Source organism: Rana temporaria, chromosome 11 (assembly GCF_905171775.1).
Source record: "Rana temporaria chromosome 11, aRanTem1.1, whole genome shotgun sequence".
Taxonomy (NCBI): Eukaryota; Metazoa; Chordata; class Amphibia; order Anura; family Ranidae; genus Rana; species Rana temporaria.
This window is the reverse complement of record NC_053499.1, coordinates 2046113-2071263: the sequence shown is the minus strand read 5'-3', so window position 1 is coordinate 2071263 and position 25151 is coordinate 2046113. Positions and strand designations below refer to the sequence as shown.

Sequence of the window (25151 nt, the reverse complement as noted above, 5' to 3'; positions counted from 1 at the left end):
TTACATTGATGATCAGTGGAAAACTTTACTCCCCCCCCCCTCCCCCAACATTAGTGGTTAGTGGAGAAGTAACCCCTTACATTGGTGATCAGAGGACAAGTGCTTCTTACATTGGTCGTCAGTGGATTATGGAACCCCTTATATTGGTGGTTAGGGGAGAAGTACCCCCTTACATTGGTTGTCAGTAGAAAAGCCACCCCTTACATTGGTGAGTAGTGAGGAAGTAATCCCTATTATTGGTGGTAAGTGGAGTAGTTACCCCTTACGTTGCTGTCATAGTGAAAGTAAACCCTTACATTGGTGGCCAGGGGATCAATCTGCCACTGCTCTCTTTTCAAGGTACCCCTATCACCCACTACCAGAAGAACCCTGTTTGAGAAAAGCTTCTATAAGATATGTCAGTAACCTAAACACAGAACACCTCACGTTATCCCATAGAAGAACACTACCGACTATTACCTACTAAACCCCCGCTACAGCTACATTAACAGTGGAAGGGAAAGACCCTTTTTTTCTCACCCTCTGTGACCCTGTTGGGGTGAATTCCCTTCTCTTCCTGTCCTGGGAACAGAGGATATGTTAGAAGGGACACGAAGTCAGGACCTGGATCACCTGCTGCTGGGCACTGTACTTCCCAGAGTTGTAGTTCCAGTCTCCACCAGCAGGTGGCTCCCATCAGCCAGCAGTTTCTGGCAATATGTCTTCACCTGATGGCTGCTGGGCGGGTATTTAGTCCGTCCTCTGCTAGTACACCTTGCGTCAGTGTTTTGCTTTGCTTGCTGCCAGATACTGAGTGCCGTTTACCCTGCTCCTGATCTTGCTCTGCATCCTGTGCCTTGCTGCCTCTGTTCTGCTCCTTTTGTCCCTGATCCCAGTCCTGGTTCCCACTTCCCATCCGTTCCCTATATCCTTACCTTGTTTATACGCCGATAATGGGGCCGAAAATCGGGTGTCGCCCATTACGGGGGTGTTGTTCTGGAGTGCCCCAGTCCTCTCCTCTCTCCTCCTCCCCTCCCTCCCTCCTCGTTCTCATTGCCCCTAATAATGTCCTCAGCGACCCCATTAATATCCTCAGCAACCCAATTAATGTCCTCAGTGACCCCATTGCTGTCCTCAGTCCCCCCATTACTGTCCTTAATCCCCCCCCTTCACCCCATTACTGTCCCCGGTCCCCCCCGCCCCCCATTGCTGTCCTCCTGTCTTACCTTACATAGGCAGTCTAGGGGGCTAAAGGCACAGCAGGTCTGGACAGAGGGTGGGAGCTGCAAGCTGATGATTGGTTGCAAGGGCCGCCCTGCATCCAAACAACCAATCACCAACTGTTAACTCGGGCGGCCCCGTCCTCTCTCCTCAGCTGTCCTGCCTTTCGCAGACGGCTCCCGCCAGTGAGAATGGCAGTGGCGCTGCGGCTTGGGTGTCACCACTCTGGTGGTCCGCATCCCCCACACCCCCCATAGCGATGCCACTGTCAGGTTATAATGCTGCCTATAGGAGGACTGGACACTGTAAAAAAAATACAAAATTGAAAAAACTGTAGGTCAGCTCAGGATAACTTCTTCTAACCCCAGCATGCCTGGATTTTTAACAAGCATTACCCAGAGCATGATCATAAAAATGGAGGGGTAGGACCCGTGTCCCTCAATGGAAAAATAAGACATCCCCTGAAAATAAGACCTAGCGCATCTTTGGGGGCGAAAATGAATATAAGACACTGTCTTATTTTCGGGGAAACAGGGTAAGTCGAAAGGCAATGAGCCTCTAACTAACTTGACCCCATAACGGTCAAATAAACAAACAAAGCTAGCAAAAAAAAAATGTTAGGCCTTTCCCAGCAGACCTTAGGAAAAGGTGTTCATCTTCCAAGGACACAAAAAACAGAAGCAGTAGGAAAAGTTATCCTGGGCTGGCTTCCAGATTATTATTTTTTGCCAGTGTCCAATCCTCCTGTAGACGTCAGTATAACCCAACAGTAGACGACGTCCAGTGTCCCTCAACAGAAGAGAAAAAACCCCTTAAGTAATGTAGTTTGAGGGAAAATGGGGAGCCATGCACTCCGGTTTGATACAATGTAGCTGTTTACTGAACTTGAGTTTCCTGGCAACTCCAAAAAAGATCTCCCATTGAGGCTCCCCCCGATGATAAATGAGGGCGACGGAACCAAGGTGTTCGGGACGAGGGTCAGACGTCTGACAAGCCGCAGAGGATTACGGAAAACCATACCGACCGCTGTGCTTGTAATCGCCTTTCACGAGCAAAACAGACTGCAGAATGGCTGTCAGAGCGAATTATCGTCACCTGGCGCGAGACGCTGTTTGCACGCCAAACCCCGTGCCGGAGGAGCTCTGGACGCAACAGCGACAGGAGATCAGGACAAAAGGAGCATTCTTATGATAAAGATCTGACTTTTGTCTGGCCGGGGCCCCCGCATAAGATTGTTTACAATATAATTCCACATTTAAAAAAAAAATACACACGCTTTTCCCAAAAATTGTTATCCCTAAAAAATGCTTCAAATAAAAAAATAAAAAAAATTGCCAGAAATCCAGAGAGTTCCTAAATTCCTTGAAGTGTTTCTAAAGTAATTTTTACATTTGCAAAAAAAAAAAAATGTATTTTAGATACAGTTTAACCACTTAAGGACCTTGCCTGTTTTTCAGACTCGGTGTTTACAAGTTTAAAACATTTTTTTCCCTAGAAAATTACTTAGAACCCCCAAACTATAACTATTTTTTTTTAACACCCTAGAGAATAAAATGGCGGTCGTTGCAATACTTTTTGTCACACCGTATTTGCGCAGCGCTCTTATAAGCGCACTTTTATTGGTAAAAAAATGCACTTTTTTTTTACTAAAAAAAAAAAAAACAGTAAAGTTAGCCCAAATTTTTTTTTATATTGTGAAAGATAATGTTACGCCGAGTAAAATGATACCCAACACGTCACGCTTCAAAATTGCGCCCGCTCGTGGAATGGCGTCAAACCTTTACCCTTAAAAATCTCCATAGGCGACGTTTAAAAAAAATTCTAGAGGTTGCATCTTTTGAGTTACAGAGGAGTTCTAGGGCTAGAATTATTGCTCTCGCTCTAACGATTGCGGCGATACCTCACTTGTGCGGTTTAAACACCGTTTTCATATGCGGCGCTGCTCATGTATGCGTTCGCTTCTGTGTGCGAGCTCGTCGGGACGGGGCACTTAAAACAATATTAGCCAGATTCAGAGAGAGTTACAGCGGCGTATCAGTAGATACGCCGTCGTAACTCTGAATCTGCGCCGTCGTAAATTTAAGTGTATTGTCAAATTTAGATACACTTAAATCTAGCTCAGATACGACCGCGGGCGTCTATTTAGGCCGGCGGCCTAAGGGTAACTTTATATTGGCCCTGTTGAAGGTCTTTGGGATCCACTTAGGGTCACTGTAATTAGACACTGTTGATGGTCCCTCTGGCCCATTAAGGGTAACTTTAATTGGGCCTCATTGGTGGTCTTTGAGTCTCACTAACTGGAAATTTAAATGGACCCAATAATAGTCTTTTGCAACCCCCTAACTGTAACCTTAAATGGACCCAGCCAATGGTCTTTGGGGCCCACTAAGGGGAACTTAAAATTGACCCTATTAATGGATATTGGAGTCCACCAAGGGTTATTTTCCAAATCAACATGGTTGTTGGTCTTTGGAATCCACTAAGGGTAACTTTAAATAGACCATGTTCACAGTCTTGGGGCAAGGGGGGCTCTAAGTGTAACTTTAAATAGACCCTGTTGATTGTCTTTGAAGCCCACTTTAGTTATAATTGACACAGATGATGGTCTTTGAAGCCCACTAAGTTTTAATTGACCCTGTTTAGTCTTTGAAGCCCACTAAGGTCATAATCAACCCTGTTGATGGTCTTTGAAGCCCACTAAAGTTATAGTTGACCCTGGTGATGGTCTTTGGAGCCCGCCAAGGTTATAATAAACCCTGTTGATGGTCTTTGAAGCCACTAAGGTTATAATCGACCCTGTTGATGGTCTTTGAAGCCCACTAAGGTCATAATCAACCCTGTTGATGATCTTTGAAGCCCGCTAAAGATATAGTTGACCCTGTTGATGGTCTTTGGAGCCCGCCAAGGTTATAATAAACCCTGTTGATGGTCTTTGAAGCCACTAAGGTTATAATCGACCCTGTTGATGGTCTTTGAAGCCCACTAAGGTCATAATCGACCCTGTTGATGGTATTTGAAGCCCACTAAGGTCATAATCGACCCTGTTGATTGTCTTTGAAGCCCACTAAGGTTATAATTGACCCTGTTGATGGTCTTTGAAGCCCACTAAGGTTATAATTGACCCTGTTGATGGTCTTTGAAGCCACTAAGGTTATAATCGACCCTGTTGATGGTCTTTGAAGCCCACTAAGGTCATAATCGACCCTGTTGATGGTATTTGAAGCCCACTAAGGTCATAATCGACCCTGTTGATTGTCTTTGAAGCCCACTAAGGTTATAATTGACCCTGTTGATGGTCTTTGAAGCCCACTAAGGTTATAATTGACCCTGTTGATGGTCTTTGAAGCCACTAAGGTTATAATCAACCGTGTTGATGGTCTTTGAAGCCCACTAAGGTCATAATCGACCATGTTGATGGTCTTTGAAGCCCACTAAGGTCATAATCGACCCTGTTGATGGTCTTTGAAGCCCACTAAAGTTATAGTTGACCCTGTTGATGGTCTTTGGAGCCCGCCAAGGTTATAATAAACCCTGTTGATGGTCTTTGAAGCTACTAAGGTTATAATCGACCATGTTGATGGTCTTTGAAGCCCACTAAGGTCATAATCGACCCTGTTGATGGTCTTTGAAGCCCACTAAGGTCATAATCGACCCTGTTGATGGTCTTTGAAGCCCACTATGGTCATAATCGACCGTGTTGATGGTCTTTGAAGCCCACTAAGGTCATAATCGACCATGTTGATGGTCTTGCAAGCCCACTAAGGTTATAATTGACCCTGTTGATTGTCTTTAAAGCCCACTAAGGTCATCATAATCAACCCTGTTGATGGTCTTTGAAGCGCACTAAGCTTATAATAAACCCTGTTGATGGTCTTTAAAGCCCACTAAGGTTATTATTGACCCTGATGATGGTCTTTGGGGTTCACTGACGTTTACTTTAAAATAACCCTGTTGTGGGTGTTTGGGACCAACTAAGGGTAACTTTAAATTGTAACCATTTGCTGGTACTTTGAATTTGCCCCAGCAGGATGGAATTGTGGATGTGGCCTTTTTAAAATAAAAATCGAAATTCTTCCTAAAAACTAACTTACCGCATCTATTGTCCACCCGCACCTGACCACTTCCGCACATCTCCGGGAGCTCCGGCATCCTGGGGATCTTTCTGGTGACCTCAAAGTCCTTCCCAGACAACCGAACATGAAAGTGGTCCTTGCCGATCGCTTTTCTCAGCGTCCTGATCGTCTTTCGCAGCCTTTTTTCCGCTTTCCTCCTTACGCAGCTAAAACTGCACGACTCTGCAAGATAACGAAAAAACCCCAGTCAATGTCTCCTGACCGCCTCTACAGAGGGATGGATCACAATAATGGTAATAAAACCAATGTTATGATATTTTCACCAAACGGTCAACCCGAATTTCCACACACAAAATTGTCACAAAACAGGAGATACTTAGACAGGAAAGCAAGAAAAGGGCAGAGAGAAGCAATCCAGGCGGCTCGTTATATTAATAAAGCCCCAGTTTTCATCGGAACCCCCCACCAACCAACCTGTCACCTCCTTCTGATTGGCCTCCAGCTCAAACTGCGCCGTGATAACCGTCTCCTTAGCAGCTGTCTTGCGTCCGCTGGCCCTCCGCCGGCACGTTATGTTTACGAAGTCGAATCTGTCGTAGACAAGATTTTGTTTTTCTGTTGCGGAGAGAAGAGATGAAAGGAAGACGGCAGGCGGCGGATGGATTACTCCGTTCTTTGTTTTAATTACAACGTCTGATAAAAAGAAGTTTGATACAATGAAACAATTTAGCACCCCATTCATTTATTTTTATCCTGCTGCGGCGGCGCCGCCCTCTGATTACGGAGCAGACATCTCCATCCCTGAAATAGATGTTTACGTTCTCGTATCCTGCTCATTAAAATGTTTTTCATCTGTCTGTCCCCCCCCCCCCCCCGAAGGGTTAGGAGACGTTCAAGTGAAAAGCTCAAAGCATTATCATTAAAATGTCCGTATTCTGAACATTTGTAACTGCCGAGGCCTTTGCTATGCTTAAAGAGGAGCATTAACCCGTGCTATGGTGGCTCCGCCCCCTCCATGTGTCGTCATTATGGAGGATGCATAGATTCAGGCCTTTGCTATGCTTAAAGAGGAGCATTAATCCGTGCACAGATGGGCACAGTGAGGCTGCAATTGGGCACATTGAGGCTGCAATTGGGCACAGGAGGTTGCAGTTGGGCACAGGAGGTTGCAATTGGGCACAGTGAGGCTGCAAATGGGCATATATGGGCACATAAAGGCTGAAAATGGGCACAGTGAGGCTGCAATTGGGCACAGTGAGGCTGCAAATGGGCACAGTGAGGCTGCAAATGGGCATAGATGGGCACAGTGAGGCTAAAAATGGGCACAGTGATGCTGCAAATGGGCACAGATGGGCACAGTGAGGCTGCAAATGGGCACAGTGAGGCTGCAAATGGGCACAGTGAGGCTGCAAATGGGCATAGATGGGCACAGAGAGGCTGCAAATGGGCACAGTGAGGCTGCAGATGGACACAGTGAGGGTGCAGATGGGCACAGTGAGGGTGCAGATGTACACAGATGGGCACACTGAGGCTGCAGATGGGGACAGTGAGGCTACAGATGGACACAGTGAGGCTGCACCCCCCCCCCCGGTTCTCTTTCTCTGCTCCAGGGGGCCCATGCCTGAAACTGTGTAAGGGGCCCCAACATTCCTGACGGCGGCCCTGCCTATACCTCCTGGGCAACTGAAACTGCTGGACAAACGGGCCAACCCCCAACCCCCCACCCCCCCCGTTTGTGTGAGGCCTCAACACTAAGCCATAAATTGGCACAAACCATAAACAATCTGATTTCAGATCACATACAGGGAAGAGAGCTCCTCCCACTTTGTGCCTACTAAGGAGCGGGTACCTACCTGTCACCTTGTTCTGGGCGAGTCCCTGGAACGCGTCGGTCCGCTTCATTCTGCAGGCGCCATCATTCAGCTTAAACGTGACACTCGTCTGGACGGTTGTAACATCTACAGGGAGAAAGAAAACGTAAACCTGTGATATCATAGCTTGGGAGAGATCGTATTCAATTATTAACCACTTCAGCCCCGGACCATTTGGCTGCTCAATGACCGGGTCACTTTTTGCGATTCGGCGCTGCGTCGCTTTAACTGACAATTGCGCGGTCGTGCGACGCGGCTCCCAAACAAAATCGGCGTTCTACAAGTTCTACATTTTTTCACCGAAGGTTAACTGACCGATGGGGCCCACATACGATCAGTTTGGACCGATGAAAAGGTCCTTCAGTCCGTTTTCATCGGTTTTGACCGACCGTGTGTACGCGGCCTTAGGCAGCTAAAGGACCCGGCAAATTTTTGTGATTCGGCACTGCGTCACTTTAACTGACAATTGCGCGGTCGTGCGACGTGGCTCCCAAACAAAATCAGCGTCCTTTTTTCCCCCACAAATAGAGCTTTCTTTCGGTGGTATTTGATCACCTCTGCGGTTTTTATTTTTTGCGCTATAAACAAAAATTGAGCGACAATTTTGAAAAAAATTAAATATTTTTTACTATAATAAATATCACCAAAAAATATATATAAAAAAAGAAATTCCTCAGTTTAGGGCGATACGTATTCTTCTACATATTTTTGGTAAAAATAAAATCGCAATAAGCGTTTATTGATTGGTTTGCGCAAAATTTATAGCGTTTACAAAATAGGGGATAGTTTTATGGCGTTTTTATGAATTTTTTTTTTTTTATTAGTAATGGCGGCAATCAGCGATTTTTATCGTGACTGCGACATTATGGCGGACACATCGGACAATTTTGACACCATTTTGGGACCATTGTCATTTATACAGCGATCAGTGCTATAAAAATGCACTGATTACTGAAAAAATGACACTGGACTCAAAGCAGAACTTTCCTTTTCAGGTGAAGTTCCACTTTAACAGGAGACACATTCGGGGTGATTTACTAAAGGGAAAAAGAGAGAAGGAAATGATGCTCAAAATTTTTGGGGGGCGCAAACAAACTGCAAAAAAAAAAAAAAAACATAAATTGCAGCCACTGTGCCCATCAAACGCTACCAATGTGCAGTCAATTGCCGCCACGGTGTCTATCAAATGCAGCCACTGTGCCCATCAAATGCAGCCACTGTGCCCATCAAATGCAGCCACTGTGCCCATCAAATGCAGCCACTGTGCCCATCAAATGCAGCCACTGTGCCCATCAAATGCAGCCACTGTGCCCATCAAATGCAGCCACTGTGCCCATCAAATGCCGACACTGTGCCCATCAATTGCCGACACTGTGCCCATCAATTGCCGACACTGTGCCCATCAATTGCCGCCAGTGTGCCCATCAATTGCCGCCAGTGTGCCCATCAATTGCCGCCAGTGTGCCCATCAATTGCCGCCAGTGTGCCCATCAATTGCCGCCAGTGTGCCCATCAAATGCTGCCAGTGTGCATCCCCCACCCACCTGGCACTTACCTGTCTCGGTGGGGCAGCAGGTGACGGCGGCGGAGTCCTCCACGCTTCTCGATGTCTTCTCCTGTCCTCTCTTCCATTCCTCTGCTATGATTGAACGCCTGATAGGCGTCCAAATCACAGCGCCTGTCGTTTCAGCCAATCAGGGGGAAAGGGGTGGGGCACCTGAATAGGGGTCGGCAGCGGCAACCATAGATAGATGTATGCAATGCATGAATCTATCTATGGTGAGAGAGAGAGAGAGAGAGAGAGAGTGACAGGAGAAAGGGGGCGGCGCCCGTGCTCCCTTTATGGACGCACCGCCACTGCAAGCAAAAATGCATTTTTATTTTTTATTTTCCTTGCACGTGATTGGATACTCTTTGGAAAGTAAAACCTTACCTCATATATTAAGCTCTGGAGCAACTTTGTCAGCAATTGTTTTTTTTCTTCTTAATCACTTTTTTCCCCAGCCTGTTTGTTTTGGCAATGAGAGTGTTATGCCGCGTACACGCGATCGGAATTTCTGACAAGAAAACCGTGGATTTTTTTCTGACGGAATGTTGGCTCAAACTTGTGTTGCATACACACCGTCACACAAATCTTGTCGGAAACTCCGACAGCCAAGAACGCGGTGACGTACAAGACGTACGACGAGCCAAGGTCAATGAAGTTTAATAGGCAGTTCGGCTCTTCTACTTGATTCCGAGCATGTGTGTTTTTTTTTTTTGTGCGTCGAAATTGCATACAGACGAGCGGATTTTCCGATCGGAATTTTTTCCGTCGGAAAAATAGAGAACCGGCTCTCAATCTTTTGTTGGCGGAAATTCCGACAGCAAAAGTCCGATGGAGCGTACACAAGGTTGGAATTTCCGACTAAAAGCTCCCGTCTGACTTTTCTTGTCGGAATTTCCGATCGTGTGTACGCGGCATTAGAGTAGTTCTTTATATAGGTGACCCCCCCACCCCCCTACCCGCCCCCTCGCTAAAAGAACGGTTAGACAGAAGAAAACGGCGATGATCTCCGAGGAGACAGATCGCTGGAAGGTCGGAGTTTCCTAGGCAGATAAATATAGATCTGCAGGAAGAAACAAGCCCGGCAAGCCCGGTTATCTCACACGCCGTAATTACCATCAAATCCGCCGTAATCGTTTTTGGAACAACAACACTTTGAGATGTTTTTTTTTCCGCTGACAGTTTTAACGGCTGTGCGAGACGCGAGATCAGGAAACTTCCAATGACAGGTCCATACAGGAGCCAAGAGCGAACCAATCAACAGCGATCGTTTTATAACCAGTGTTCTGGTGTACGCCCGATCACAGAGAGAACGATCGGAGGGGTTTGTAACCAACACTGGATGTCTTCTGTAGTTTCTAAAATAAATAGACGAATTGTAGACACTCATTCTTGGAGGGGGGGGGGGGATATTGGAGATTCACTGCAGAAAGTATTGGCACCGTGGGGGGGGGGGGGGGGGAACCTGCCTGTCCTGTTCTGGACCCCAAATCACAACCTGATCCAATCAAAGAAGTCCAAATTGGGAGACTGGTAACCAATGTCTATTGGCAGAGGCCACCACTGTCTAACACACCCCCCTAATCCATGCGCCGGCCCCCTAATCTACATGCAGGGCGCCGGACGCATGGATTTCTATTATTTTTTGTTTTTTTTTAAGCACATGATTAAGCCAAAGGATCTAATTGGCTTTAAAAAGGGGTGGGCTCGGGGCGCAGAGCACTGTGCCCTGAGCCCACCAGGTTGTGTGACAATAGTGAATTAACATTTAATATTGTCTTCCTGCTTCTCCTCCCAGCTAATCAGGAAGTGGGAGGAGAAGCGACCGTATTGGCTGCTGAGGAGGAGAAGAAGACGCAGGGGGAAGCCGCTGAGGAGGAGACGCAGGAGACTGCCTGCAAACTAGATGGGGGTAAGTGCGGGGCTGGTGGGTGGATGAGTGAGTGACAGGGGGGGGTGGGGTGGTGGGTGGTTTGCGACCGACTGAGTGACGAGGAAGGGGGGTTTTGACTGACCGACTGAATGTGGGCCCCCCCGCCCAAAAAAATGGAGTACCAGCCGCCGCTGATCGATAGGCTCCTTTACATTTGGAACTCTCATGGCTGGAGTGGAACTAAACTGTATCTGAGCGCCACAAATAATATTCAAAGCAAACTTCCCCATCAATCCATGTCTCAATGCTTTATTTTTGCTGAGAAATCACTTTGAAAAACACCCCCCCCCCCCCTCGCATTTCTACCCATGGCCATCTTGAGTAAGGGCAGATGATTCATGTAGTTTTTACTTCCTGTAATCCATCTGCCCTTGGCTCAGGCATTCAGGCAGGAGGAAACGCTTGGCTAAGAAAGCCCCTCCTTATGGCCGAGGCTAGAAGCCAGAAAGCAAATGAAGAAATAAAACAAGTATATCTAATATACCTTCCTATCTATTTACTATCGGGAATACCAAAAGTATTGGGATTAGAAATCGTTCATCGGGAGAGAAATAATGTTCTGCGCCGACTAAGCTGATGAAGGGCAAGTTCAGACTTCAAAATTGCAGATGTTTAGTTCCAGAGGAGGGGGAAGCATAACAACCCCCCCCCCTCCCCCGGGGTAACTGTGATTCACCAAATATTGGGGAGGGGCCATTGTTCCTGAACTCAGATTTATTACCTAAATCAAAATAGTATATAAATATATAAAGACACAGAGTCATGAGAGAACATGAGATCGTTATACAGATCGACTGAATATGAGCACATGCTGCCTGTTACATTTACAATCCATGGCTAAGGAACCCCCCCCTCCACACACACACACAACCCCCCCCCCCCCACACACAACCCTCCCCCACACACACACACAACCAAACACACACACACACACACACCCCCCCCCCACACACGCACACAACCCCCCCCCACACACGCACACAACCCCCCCCACACACACACAACCCCCCCCCCCACAAACACACACACAACCCCCCCCACACAACCCCCCCACACACACACACACACACACACACACAACCCCCCCCCTCACACACACACACACACAACCCCCCCCCACACACACACACAACCCCCCCACACACACACCCCCCCCCCCCACACACACACAACCCCCCCTCCACACACACACACACACACAACCCCCCCTCACACACACACACACACAACCCCCCCCACACACACACACACAACCCCCACACACACACACAACCCCCACACACAAACACCCCCACACACACACACACACACAAACACCCCCACACACACACACAAACACCCCCACACACACACAAACACCCCCACACACACACAAACTCCCCCCCCCCACACACAACCCCCCCCCACACACACACAACCCCCACCACACACACACACACAACCCGCCCCCCACACACACAGAAACACATCTCCCTGCTCTCCTCAGGCCTGAAACATGGAAGGAAGTGGGCCGCCTCCCTCCTGGAGCACATTATATATTTATTGGGAACCCGGCGCTAAATCGATTGAAGAAAACCCCATTTATTAGATCACTGCGATTTATTGACAGTCATCCCCAGACAGTCATCCCCAGACAGTCATCCCCAGACAGTCATCCCCAGACAGTCATCCCCAGACAGTCATCCCCAGACAGTCATCCCCAGACAGTCATCCCCAGACAGTCATCCCCAGACAGTCATCCCCAGACAGTCATCCCCAGACAGTCATCCCCAGACAGTCATCCCCAGACAGTCATCCCCAGACAGTCATCCCCAGACAGCCATCCCCAGACAGCCATCCCCAGACAGCCATCCCCAGACAGCCATCCCCAGACAGCCATCCCCAGACAGCCATCCCCAGACAGCCATCCCCAGACAGCCATCCCCAGACAGCCATCCCCAGACAGCCATCCCCAGACAGCCATCCCCAGACAGCCATCCCCAGACAACCATCCCCAGACAGCCATCCCCAGACAGCCATCCCCAGACAGCCATCCCCTGACAGCCATCCCCTGACAGCCATCCCCTGACAGCCATCCCCTGACAGCCATCCCCTGAGCCAGGCTTCAGTCTTCCTGAATGTATCAATCTTATATAAATGGGACACCAATGTATCAATGTGGAAATAAATAACAGACATGTAGAGACAATTGTATTAGGAATTACCTCCACTGAAGGTCTCGTTGGCTTTGGGGTGTCGGGATTTCCCGCAGGAGACGGTGTAGGATTCCTGCATCCCTGAGAAGAGACAAATCTTGTGTTATAGATCCGGAATTGGAAGAATATCGGAGATTCTCTGGGGTGGGAGGATCTGTCAGCAATACACAATCTACTTATTAGGAGTATTGGATCCGTATTGGATCATTCATATATTGGAATTATTGGGTCAATATCTGTTTCCCTTAGTCCCCTTTCACACCGTTACGACTTGTGCCACGATTTTGGACTGCAAAGCCTATGACAAGTCATTCTCCATGATTTTCAATGACCACCATTCATACCGGCACGACTTTATGTCCTTCCGACTTCAAAGTAGTCCCTGCACTACTTTGGTCCGATTTTGATGCCACTTACACAGGCATTCATTGGAAAAGCCGCCGCGAATCGTGGCTAAATCGTGGCTGCGAAATCACGATAAAATCGCACGACTTTGAAGTCGCACAAGTGTGAAAGGGGGGCTTAAAGGGTATCCAAACCCAATAACAAAAATGTGATATATTGCAGCTAATCAGTCCTTAGATGTGGTGGCTGCATTCGTTTTCTCAGTTCAGGCTAAGAACATTTTTTTTAGAAGTACAGTAAATACCTGCCGATCCTTCTAGAATGTCAGTGTGCCCGATACTTCCGATGCACGGAACTGAAATATTAAAGCCTTAGAAGTTCTCTTCTTTGTACCACAAAACAACTCCCCTTTGTGTTATAGAGAAAAGCAGAGTGAGAGAGTGAGAGGTGTTCTGTAGTCCTGCTCCTCCATAAATACAGAACGATGTGTTGTCATCATAGGCAGGGCCGCCATCAGGGGGGTATAGGCAGTAAACCTTTTTTTTAGGGGTCCAGAGGTCCCCAGGGGACCAGAGGCCCACAGGGCCCCAGATGGCAACCCCATTTTTTTATATTTATTTTTTATAAAAAAAATATATATATTTTTTTATATATTTTAATTTTATTTTTTATTAAAGGCTCAATTTTTTTTTTTTTAGAGGTCCGGAGGTCCACAGGGGCCCGGAGATCCCCAGGGGCCCAAATGACAACCCCCCCCTTTTTTTATAAAAACAATTTCTTTTTTTATATATATATATATATATATATATATATATATATATATATATATATATATATATATATATATATATATATATATATATATATATATATTTTATTTTTTATATATATATTCTGCCATTCTGCTCTCTCCCTCCATGCTCCTGTGTCCCCCCTCCGTGCCGCTCCCGTTCTGCTCTCCCCCTCCTTGCCGCTGCTGTCCTCCGTTCTGCTCTCCCCCCTCCATGCTCCATGTCCGCCCTCCATGTCGCTGGCGTTCTGCTCTCCCCCTCCGTGCCGCTGCCGTTCTGCTCTCCCCCTCCGTGCCGCTGCTGTCCTCCGTTCTACTCTCCCCCTCCGTGCCGCTCCTGTCCTCTGTTCTGCTCTCCCCCTCCATGTCCCCCCTCTGTGCAACTGCTTCCCCCCTCTGTGCTTTGTGTCCCCCTCCATGTCCTCCTCCGCCCCCTCTGTCAGGATGGAGAGCGGCGGTAGGAGCCATTAAACTGGGCTCCTACCTTTTCCAAATGAACAGAGTCAGTGATCACTGACTCTGTCCATTCATATAACTGAGCATCGTAACCTGTGTTTACGATGCTTCCGTTTATGAATGGAGAGGAGCCTCTTTCTCCTGTCCATTCTTTTCCAGTGCAGCTTAGAAAGGGACTGGGGAATCTCTGCCCTTTGTCCCTTTCTCTGTCTCAAAGGGAAGATGTCAGGGGTCTGTTAAGACCCCTGATATCTCACCAAAGCCTCCCAACAGGGCTAAGAAAAAAAAAATAGCAATAAATAAATAAAAAAAAAAATTTTAAAAAATAATACATATTAAAATAAAAAACACACTGACACATCCACCCCCCCCCCCTCAAGAAAGCATTGTAAAAAAAAACACATTTTGAAAAAATAAAATTGTAAAATAAAAAAAAATACTGACACATGACAAAAAAAAAAAAAAAGTTTTGGTAATCGGTATCGGCGAGTACTTAAAAAAAAGTATCGGTACTTGTACTCGGTCTTAAAAAAGTGGTATCGGGACAACCCTAATCAGAAGTATAATAAAATATCAAATACAGAGATAGGACCGGGAACCGGAAAAAACACGAATATTTAAAGGACTTTAAATGCATAAATTACCCATCAATTAGGAATAAAAAAAAATCAGGAAATTTTTAGACATTATTTGAATTTGGTGGAATTCTGAATGTCTTTTGTGTATTTGATGGAAATTTTCCGTGTGCCTCTCTGATTTCGTTTTATTAGGATTGATCAGTATAGACCCGAGTTCCATCCATCATCAGGCACCATGTCCAGCAACAACACTCTAATGACTGAATGAATGAATGATTGCATGTGGGCGGGGAAGGGATAAGGCGTCAGATCCCCTAGAAACAAAGTGAAACGAAATCAGAGAGGCACACGGGGGAGGGGTTCAGGCTAATACAGACAGTAGCATATGTCCTGTTGAACAGGGGCGGACTGACTATTCGGGCACTGCCCGAGGGCCCAATGCATCTAGGGGGCCCCATCAGGGTTGCCAGCCTCAGTAAAACCAGGGACAGTATGTAAAAATCGGTGTTTTTAAAAAAATCCCCAAATTATAGCTGCCCCGCCTCTCCAGTACCTTTTCAGCGTGTGTGTATTCTGTGTGTGTGTATATTGTGTGTATGTGTGTGTATACGGAGGGTGTGCCAACCGCTCTCAGTAATTAGCGGGGTCTTCGCTCTCCCTGCCCATGTGATCAATGTACCGAATCCGTATCATTGTCTCTTCAACATTCTATGAAGATCTTTCACCTATACCCAGATCAGCCATGGCATTCTTACCACTGACAAGTAAAGTGATCACATGGATTATCTGGTTACAATGACATCTTAAAGTGGGTGGAATATATTAGGCAAAAGTGAACATATTTCCCCCGAAGTTTAAGGTTTTGAGGGATTTTGGCAAGGACCGAAACTGTAATGTGTGGGCAACTGGGTTAGGTGGGAGGAGGGAAGGCTCATTGATGGAGGTGGGAGGAAGTAAGGCTCATTGATGGAGGTGGGGGAGGGGGAGGCTCATTGATGGAGGTGGGGAGGGAAGGCTCATTGATGGAGGTGGGGAGGGGAAGGCTCATTGATGGAGGTGGGAGGAAGTAAGGCTCATTGATGGAGGTGGGGGAGGGGGAGGCTCATTGATGGAGGTGGGAGGAAGTAAGGCTCATTGATGGAGGTGGAGGAGGGAAGGCTCATTGATGGAGGTGGGGGAGGGAAGGCTCATTGATGGAGGTGGGGGAGGGAAGGCTCATGATGGAGGTGGGGAAGGAAGGCTCATTGATGGAGGTGGGGGAGGGAAGGCTCATTGATGGAGGTGGGGAGGGGGAGGCTCATTGATGGAGGTGGGGGAGGGAAGGCTCATTGATGGAGGTGGGGGAGGGAAGGCTCATTGATGGAGGTGGGGGAGGGAAGGCTCATTGATGGAGGTGGGGGAGGGAAGGCTCATTGATGGAGGTGGGGGAGGGAAGGCTCATTGATGGAGGTGAGGAGGGAAGGCTCATTGATGGAGGTGGGGAGGGAAGGGCTCATTGATGGAGGTGGGGAGGGAAGGGCTCATTGATGGAGGTGAGAAGGAAAGGCTCATTGATGCAGGTGGGAGGAGGGAAGCTCATTGATGAAGGTGGGGGAGGGCAGGCTCATTGATGGAGGTGGGGAGGGAAGGCTCAATAATGGAGGTGGGGAGGGAAGGCTCATTGATGGAGGTGGGGGAGGCTCATTGATGGAGGTAGGGAGGGAAGGCTCATTGATGGAGGTGGGGAGGGAAGGCCCATTGATGGAGGTGGGGAGGGAAGGCTCATTAATAGAGATGGGGAGGGAAGGCTCATTGATGGAGGTGGGGAGGGAAGGCTCACTGATGGAGGTGGAGGAGGGAAGGCTCATTGATGGAGGTGGGGAGGGAAGGCTCATTAATAGAGATGGGGAGGGAAGGCTCATTGATGGAGGTGGGGAGGGAAGGCTCACTGATGGAGGTGGAGGAGGGAAGGCCCATTGATGGAGGTGGGGGAAGGCTCATTGATGGAGGTGGGGAGCGAAGGCTCATTAATAGAGGTGGGGAGGGAAGGCTCATTGATGGAGGTAGGGAGGGAAGGCCCATTGATGGAGGTGGGGAGGCCCATTGATGGAGGTGGGGAGGGGAGGCCCATTGATGGAGGTGGGAAGGGAAGGCTCATTAATAGAGGTCGGGAGGGAAGGCTCATTGATGGAGGTGGGGAGGAAAGGCTCATTGATGGAGGTGGGAAGGGAAGGCTTATTGATGGAGGTGGGGAGGGGAGGCCCATTGATGGAGGTGGGGAGGGGAGGCCCATTGATGGAGGTGGGGAGGGAAGGCTCATTAATAGAGGTGGGGAGTGAAGGCTCATTGATGGAGGTGGGGAGGGAAGGCTCATTGATGGAGGTGGGAAGGGAAGGCTCATTGATGGAGGTGGGGAGGGAAGGCTCATTGATGGAGGTGGGGAGGGGAGGCCCATTGATGGAGGTGGGGAGGGAAGGCCCATTGATGGAGGTGGGGAGGGAAGGCTCACTGATGGAGGTGGAGGAGGGAAGGCTCATTGATGGAGGTGGGGAGGGAAGGCTCATTAATAGAGATGGGGAGGGAAGGCTCATTGATGGAGGTGGGGAGGGAAGGCTCACTGATGGAGGTGGAGGAGGGAAGGCCCATTGATGGAGGTGGGGAGCGAAGGCTCATTAATAGAGGTGGGGAGGGAAGGCTCATTAATAGAGGTGGGGAGGGAAGGCTCATTGATGGAGGTAGGGAGGGAAGGCTCATTGATGGAGGTGAGGAGGGAAGGCTCATTGATGGAGGTGAGGAGGGAAGGCTCATTGATGGAGGTGGGGAGGGAAGGCCCATTGATGGAGGTGGGGAGGCCCATTGATGGAGGTGGGGAGGGGAGGCCCATTGATGGAGGTGGGGAGGGAAGGCTCATTGATGGAGGTGGGGAGGGAAGGCTCATTGATGGAGGTGGGAAGGGAAGGCTTATTGATGGAGGTGGGGAGGGAAGGCTCATTGATGGAGGTGGGGAGGGAAGGATCAGTGATGGAGGTGGGGAGGGGAGGCCCATTGATGGAGGTGGGGAGGGAAGGCTCATTAATAGAGGTGGGGAGGGAAGGCTCATTGATGGAGGTGGGGGGTGAAGGCTCATTGATGGAGGTGGGCAGGGAAGGCTCATTGATGGAGGTGGGAAGGGAAGGCTTATTGATGGAGGTGGGGAGGGAAGGCTCATTGATGGAGGTGGGGAGGGGAGGCCCATTGATGGAGGTGGGGAGGGAAGGCTCATTAATAGAGGTGGGGAGGGAAGGCTCATTGATGGAGGTGGGGAGGGAAGGCTCATTGATGGAGGTGGGAAGGGAAGGCTCATTGACGGAAAGGCTGGCCTGTGTAGTCCAATCCAATAGAAGAGCTACTAGAGCTCAGATTGCTGATAAAGTGAATGCTGGTTCTGATAGAAAGTTGCCCCCTGAGCTGGCACTCACCGGGAATGGAGTAGACAAGGGATGGGCAGTTGATAAAACATCTCTCACTGCCACCATTCTTCACACACTGTAGAAGAGCTCTGGGGGGAGCTGAGTCCAGGATGAGACCCTCCACCTCTAGACATGATAAAAAAAACAGAAATGCAAATGGAGGAAAACATGCCAGCAGATAAAATGAGAGACAATATCTGTGCGTAAGGATCCCAATTCTCCCAGGAGAGGGGTAAGGGTAGGAGAGAGAGAGAGGAAGGGCAGGGATGAAGAGGGGGTGGGGAGGTCAGGGGAAGGTGTGAGATAGATGGAGATAGACAGGGAGAAAGGCAGCGAAATAGAAGGAGAGAGGTGGGGTGGGCAAGGGGGGGGGGGGCTTGAGAGAGAAATGAAGTGCCAAGAAAGGAAGATAGGAGGAGGAAGATGGGGAGAGGAGAAGAGCGGTCTGGGTTTCCATTTGCATACACATTATAAACTATAAACAGACAAAATGTAACAAATTCATTAGAAACTTTATATTGCAGTCACTGAAAAAGACACACGAGACTCTCCTTACCTTTCCAGACAACGATACATCGGATACGATGACACAATGTTACAATGTGGGTGGAATGAACATTATTGATGAGGTAAAGTGGTCAATAAAGAGTTAAAAATCAGAAGATCCCCCAACACCAGAGGAATTATTCAGCCTGTGCCCCACATTCCCCCAGATGGATTCCCAGCATGCAATGCAAGAGACGCCAACAAGACAGATCGGTATTAGTGACACAATGACGGCACAGACGCACAGACGCACAGACACACAGACACATCGCTCGCGGCATGCAGAAAGGTGAAAAGTATCTCCTGTTTTATCACATAGCAAACATTTCATGGAAAACAAGAACAATCACGTGACACAATAGTGACAATGAACACGATGGACCCAACATGACTTCTGATTGTGAAGAATGTGAATCCCCCTCCCCCAATGTCCCCCAAGATGAGTTCTGTTGTCTCCAATCATAAATCTCACTAACAATGTTACAATATAAATTTGCTCTTAAAAAGGATTAAAAAAAAATATATAAGAAACTGACACCATCAATTAAGAATCCTTATTTTACCTCCATTCCCTGCTCTCCTCAATGGACACCTCATCACACCTGGTCATTTCCGGTAGGCCAATAGGAGGGGAGGGGCAGTACTGGCATAACGGGGCCGGGGGCGCAACAGTTTAACAGAAACAGTTCACTGCATTTTATTTTTTTATTTTTTGCCTACACCACTTCCACCTACGCCGGCCTGCGCCTTCGAAATCTACGCCACGCCGATGCAGCTTTGGGAGCACTGGCTTCCTGAATTCCATGCTTGCCTCTCTGCGCTGCGTCGGCGTAGCGTACATTGAGATGCGCTACGGCAGCGTAATGTGCGCCCGTTCTCTGTGAATCCGGGCCAATGTGTTTTCTTGGGGGGGGGGGTAGTTGCAAAAGGGACTGGCAACGGGAGGGGGGGGGGGCGGGCCAGTACCGCCATACCGGTACCGGGCTCCAACAGGTCAGCAGAAATGGTGTACTTCTTTTTTTTTTTTTTTTTTGCCTACACGTTAGAGATCCAAAAATATTTTATTCCTGCAGTGAAGAAGCCATTGTGTTTTGGGGGGTGGATGCAAGCAGGAGCGCCAATAGGAGGGTGGAGGGGCAGTACTGCCATACCGGGCAGTAACAGGTCAGCGGGAATGGCAAGGACAAGGGAGGGGCAGGAGAGGAAGGCTGCCCTGGGCGCAGATGCTTTATTGCCAGGATTGGCTGTGCCAGTCGCTTCTGTTACAAAGCTGACAGGAGCATCAATGCAAACCCTGACTCTGATGCCGCGTACACACCATCACTTTATGTGATGAAAAAAAATGACGTTTTTAAAAACGTCACTTTAATTGACTGTGTGTGGGGGAAAACGTCGTTTTATGTCTTGTAAAAAACGACCAAAAAAAATTGAAGCATGCTTCAATTTTATGTGTCGTTTTTCAAAAGTGCACTTTTTACTTCACAGAAATTGACCGTGTGTAGCAAAAAACGTCGTTTTGTAAGACGTTTTTTCATCCACGCATGCCCAGAAGCTACTTCAATGGTAAAATGTGGTGGAACGTAACCTCACTTTGCAAGAACATTGTGAGAAAAACGATGGTGTGTAGGCAACTTCGTCTTTGAAAATTGAAGTTTCAAAAATGTCATTTTTTACTTCACAGAAAGTGTCGTTTTTTTTCATCACATAAAGTGATGGTGTGTACGGGGCATGAGGCTGCTTTCACACTGGCGGGCGTTGACGGTAAAACAATGCTAGTTTTAGCGGCGATCTACCTTTGTTTTAGCGGCGCTATTCAGCCACTAGTAGGGCGTTTTAAGTCCCCGCTTGCGGCAGAAAAAATGCACCCATGTAGCGCCACTGCTGAAGGGCTTTGCAGGCACTTTCCGGCAGCAGTGCCAGTTCATTTCAATGGACAGGAGCGGTGGAGGAGGGGTATATACACTCCTCCTCCACCGCACAAAGGATGCTATTGCAGGACTTTTTTTTAACGTCCTGCAAGCGCAGCGCCCCTGTGTGAAAGCAATCAGGCTGGGAGCATTGAGAGATGTTTTTCAGGCCCTTTTCAAGGTGCTATTATTAGCCCAAAAGCGCTTGAAAAACGCCTCCAGTGCGAAAGGATTCTAAGAGAAAGGGGGGGGGGGGGCATGCAGTTTGGTATTAGACATGTGCACTGCCGAAAAATGTGTTGTTTTTGTTTCATTCATTTTTTCTTTTTGTTTGTTTTTTCGTTTTTCGGGTCATTCGTTTTGATTGCAATTCGTAAATTCAAAAATGCGTAGATTCTAAAATTTGTAAATTCTAAAATTTGTACAATTCTAAAGATAGTAAATTCTAAAATTCGTAAATTCTAAAATTCGTAAATTCTAAAATTCGTAAATTCTAAAATTCGTAAATTCTAAAATTTGTAAATTCTAAATTTCAAAAGATAACTCGAAAATTTTAAAGATGAACTAACTATTAAATTATTGGCATTGAAATTTTCTTTCAAATATCAATTTGAATACAAATTTATGCAAAGTTACAAATTATCCGAAATAACAGATGCCGCATCTAAACAAACAGAACTAATTAATAATAAATTAATAATTTTGTTATAATGGCAATTTGTAAAATTTGTAAATTCTAAAAATATCGTAAATTCATAAATTCAAAAATCTGAAAATTCAAACATCTGAAAATTCAAATAAATAACTATTAAATTATAGGTATTGGAATTTCCTTTCAAATTTGGCCGTTAGTGATTGTAACAAATACGAACTTATCCAAAGTTAAGAATTATCTGAAATAATGAATGCCGCATATAAACAAATGGAACAGAACTAATTAATAAATAATGATAATAATTTTGTTATGATCGCATTTCGTAAATTCAAAAAAATCGTAAATTAGAAAATCCATAAATTTGTAAATTCGAAAATAAGAAAGAAAATCCAATAATTCGAAAGAACTAACGTACTAATAATAACTATTAAATTATAGGTATCTGAATTCCCTTTCAAATTTGGCTGTTAGTGAAAGTAACGAATACCAATTTATCCAAAGTTACGAATGATCCGAAATAACGGATGCTGCATCTAAACAAATGAAATGTAACAAATTAATAATAAATAATAATAATAACAAATTAATAATAATAAATAATATTAAAAACGTATTATTATTTTGTTATTTATTATTACTAATTAATTCCATTCCATTTGTTTAGATACAGCATTTCGTTATTTTTCGGATAATTCGTAACTTCGGATAAATTCATAGCGCCTGATTCTTAGAATCAGTTACGCATAGATTTGGCCAAGATACGAGCGGCTTAAGTCTCCTACGCCGTCGTATCTTGGGTGCATATTTACGCTTGCAAGGGGCGCTTTCGTAGATTTACGCGTTGAATATGTAAATTAGGTAGATACGCTGATTCACGAACGTACTTGCGCCCGCTACGCCGTTTACGTTAGGCTTACGTCCGGTGTAAAGTTACCCCTGCTATATGAGGCGCAGCCAATGCAAAGTATGGACGTCGGCAAGCGTATCTTTTTACGTTGTTTATGCAAGTCGTACGTGAATGGGGCTGTGCGGAGGTTACGTTCACGTCACAGGCATTGGGCCTGCCGTATCTTAGGGTGTAAATTCAACGTGATACTGAGCATGCGCCGTTCGTTAGGTGCGTCATTTACGTGGGGTCACGGCTCATTTGAATGCAACACGCCCACCTCTTCCAAATTTGAATTACTCGGGCTTACGCCGTCCCATTTACGCTACGCCGCCGCAACTTACGGAGCAAGTGCTTTGTGAATACTGCACTTGCCTGTCTAAGTTGCGGTGGCGTAGCGTAAATAGGATACGCTATGCCCAACTAAAGATACGCCCAGGTACGTGAATCTGGCCCATATTCGTTAGGTTCACTAACAGCCAAGTTTGAAAGGAAATACCTACAATTTAATATTTAGTAATAGTCAAGTTATTATTAGTTAGTTATTAAATCAGATTTACGAATTTTTGAATTTACAAATATTCGAATTTACAAATTTACAAATATTCGAATTAACACATTTTCAAATATTCGAATTAAAGAATTTGTCAAAATTCGATAAAAAACGAATTCGTAACAAAACAAATTTCACGTGTCTATTTGGCATCCTTGCCCTGGGCGCTGAGTGACCGTGTCCTGGCGATGGGTATAATGCATATCTTTTTTTTTACCAAAGCATACACTTTGAAGATCCCGTGTTTATTCACGCTAGTAGTTCATGTAATGTAGACAATGTGTTTCGGGGGACGGATCCAAGCAGGGCTGCTGATGGGGGTAGGGGAGGGGCAGTACTGCCATAGCGGGCCCCAACAACAGGTCAGCAGAAATGGTGTACTGCATTTTTTTACATTTTTCCTAGGCATATATTTAAAGTTTTATTTACACTAGTAGTTACCCCAAATTTTATCCAACGCGTTTCGGAGTAGGTACAGGCAAGGCTGCCGATAGGAGGGAAGGGGGCAGTACTGCTGTACCAGGCCCGTGCCCCATTGGGTGAGTGGGGTGGTCTACCTGTGGGTGTCCTCTCTGCTAGCGACTCTTGTGCAGCCAGTCTTTAGAGACTCCATGTGACTGATCACGCATGTGATCATTCTACAGGAATCGGAAGCACAGAAAAGCAGACTGGCGCAACGGCGCGAGCGATAAAGTCATCACTTTTTTTTATTGAATTGACCCCAGTCTGTCAGCGGTGTAGAAGAGGGCGGAGCCTCTGGACCAGGGGGGGGGGGTGGGGGGAGATATCTTACCAACGCAGTCCTTGCGATTCCAGTGTAACTTGTAGCGCGGGGGGCACTGGCAGTAATAATCGCCCACCGTGTTGACGCAGGTATGCTCGCAGCCGCCATTGTTGATGCTGCATTCGTTGATGTCTAAAAACAAAAGAAGTAAAATAGAGAAACCATCAGAAATCTGAGTCCTCGTCCACAGGGCCGCTGATAAGGCAGTATGGCCTGCCCTCCTGTGCTGGGCCCAGGCCCCATCAGTTCGAAAGAGGGGCCCGGGCCCCATCAGTTCGAAAGAGGGGCCCAGGACCCATCAGTTCAAAAGGAGGACCCATCAGTTCAAAAGGAGGACCCATCAGTTCAAAAGGGGGGCCCAGGCACCTGTTGAGCAGGATGGCCGGCTGTACTGTCTTACTGCAGACACCGATCCTCCTTTTCCTCCCCCTGCAGTGATGAAGGGGGCTTCTCCTTCTCTTTCTCCCTCAGGGTTCACTACAGGGGGGGAATGGTCCTAGCACATGTGCCCCTTCGATCTGCTGTCTGGGCCGCCGCTGTGTGCCCCTTTCCCCTGCAGAGCTTCGGCTTCCCTCTCCCTCCTCCCGGAAGCTGCTGCACGCACACAGGGGGATGTTTCAGGATAGAGAGTGGGGGGAAGGGGCTGGTAAATATGTAATTTACTTGCCCCTTCCTTTCCTGAAGGAACACAGTGAGCATTGGTGTGCGCAGTCTATTGTATTAGGGTGTGCCCCCCAGAGCACAAACTCACATGCGTGTCTATCAGAAGAGCCGTGGAATGTGAGAGTAGAGCAGAGATTGGTGCCAGTAGGGCAGTGGACGGTCTCAGAAGTTTTTTATTTTATTATTTTTTACAATTTTATTTTTGTAGTTATTTTTTACCATTTTATTTTTGTATTTTTTTTTTAATTGTTATTTTATTATTTTCTACAATTTTATTTTTGTAGTTATTGTTTACATTTTTTATTTTATTTTACTATTTTCTACAATTTTATTTTTGTAGTTATTGTTTACATTTTTTATTTTATTATTTTCTACAATTTTATTTTTGTAGTTATTGTTTACATTTTATTTTTGTAGTTATTTAAATTTTTTTTTTTATTATTTTATTATTTTTTTACACACATTTTTTACACTTACCTGTCCAGGGTGCCCCGCGATGTCGGCAGCCGAAGCCGATCAAACCGCTCGGCTCTCGGCTGCCCTCGCCGCCATCCTCGGTGAGGGAATCAGGAAGTGAAGCGTTGGGGCTTCACTTCCCGGTTCCCTACTGCGCATGTGCGAGTCGCACTTTGCGTCCTCACGGGTCCCTGCTGTCTTCTGGGACCTGTGTGTTTCCCAGAAGATAGTGGGGGGGGGGGAATGGCGTGACCTCTGCGGGAGTCTATGCCCGGAAGTGGGTGCA

At 47.0% G+C, this 25151-nt stretch overlaps 1 protein-coding gene across 3 annotated transcripts in view; it reads right to left on the bottom strand.

Annotated features, from left to right (window-relative positions):
• The window catches only part of SCUBE2 (signal peptide, CUB domain and EGF like domain containing 2), a gene marked incomplete at its 3' end in the record, with an annotated part of 109571 nt that overhangs the window by 15932 nt on the left and 68488 nt on the right, over nt 1-25151 (bottom strand). For 2 of the 3 annotated variants that reach the window (XM_040327882.1, XM_040327881.1), the window contains 6 exon segments: nt 5292-5495; nt 5748-5888; nt 7127-7231; nt 12828-12899; nt 18425-18541; nt 23756-23878. In XM_040327882.1, coding sequence (XP_040183816.1) covers nt 5292-5495; nt 5748-5888; nt 7127-7231; nt 12828-12899; nt 18425-18541; nt 23756-23878 — 762 coding nt within the window. 3 annotated transcript variants of the gene reach the window in all.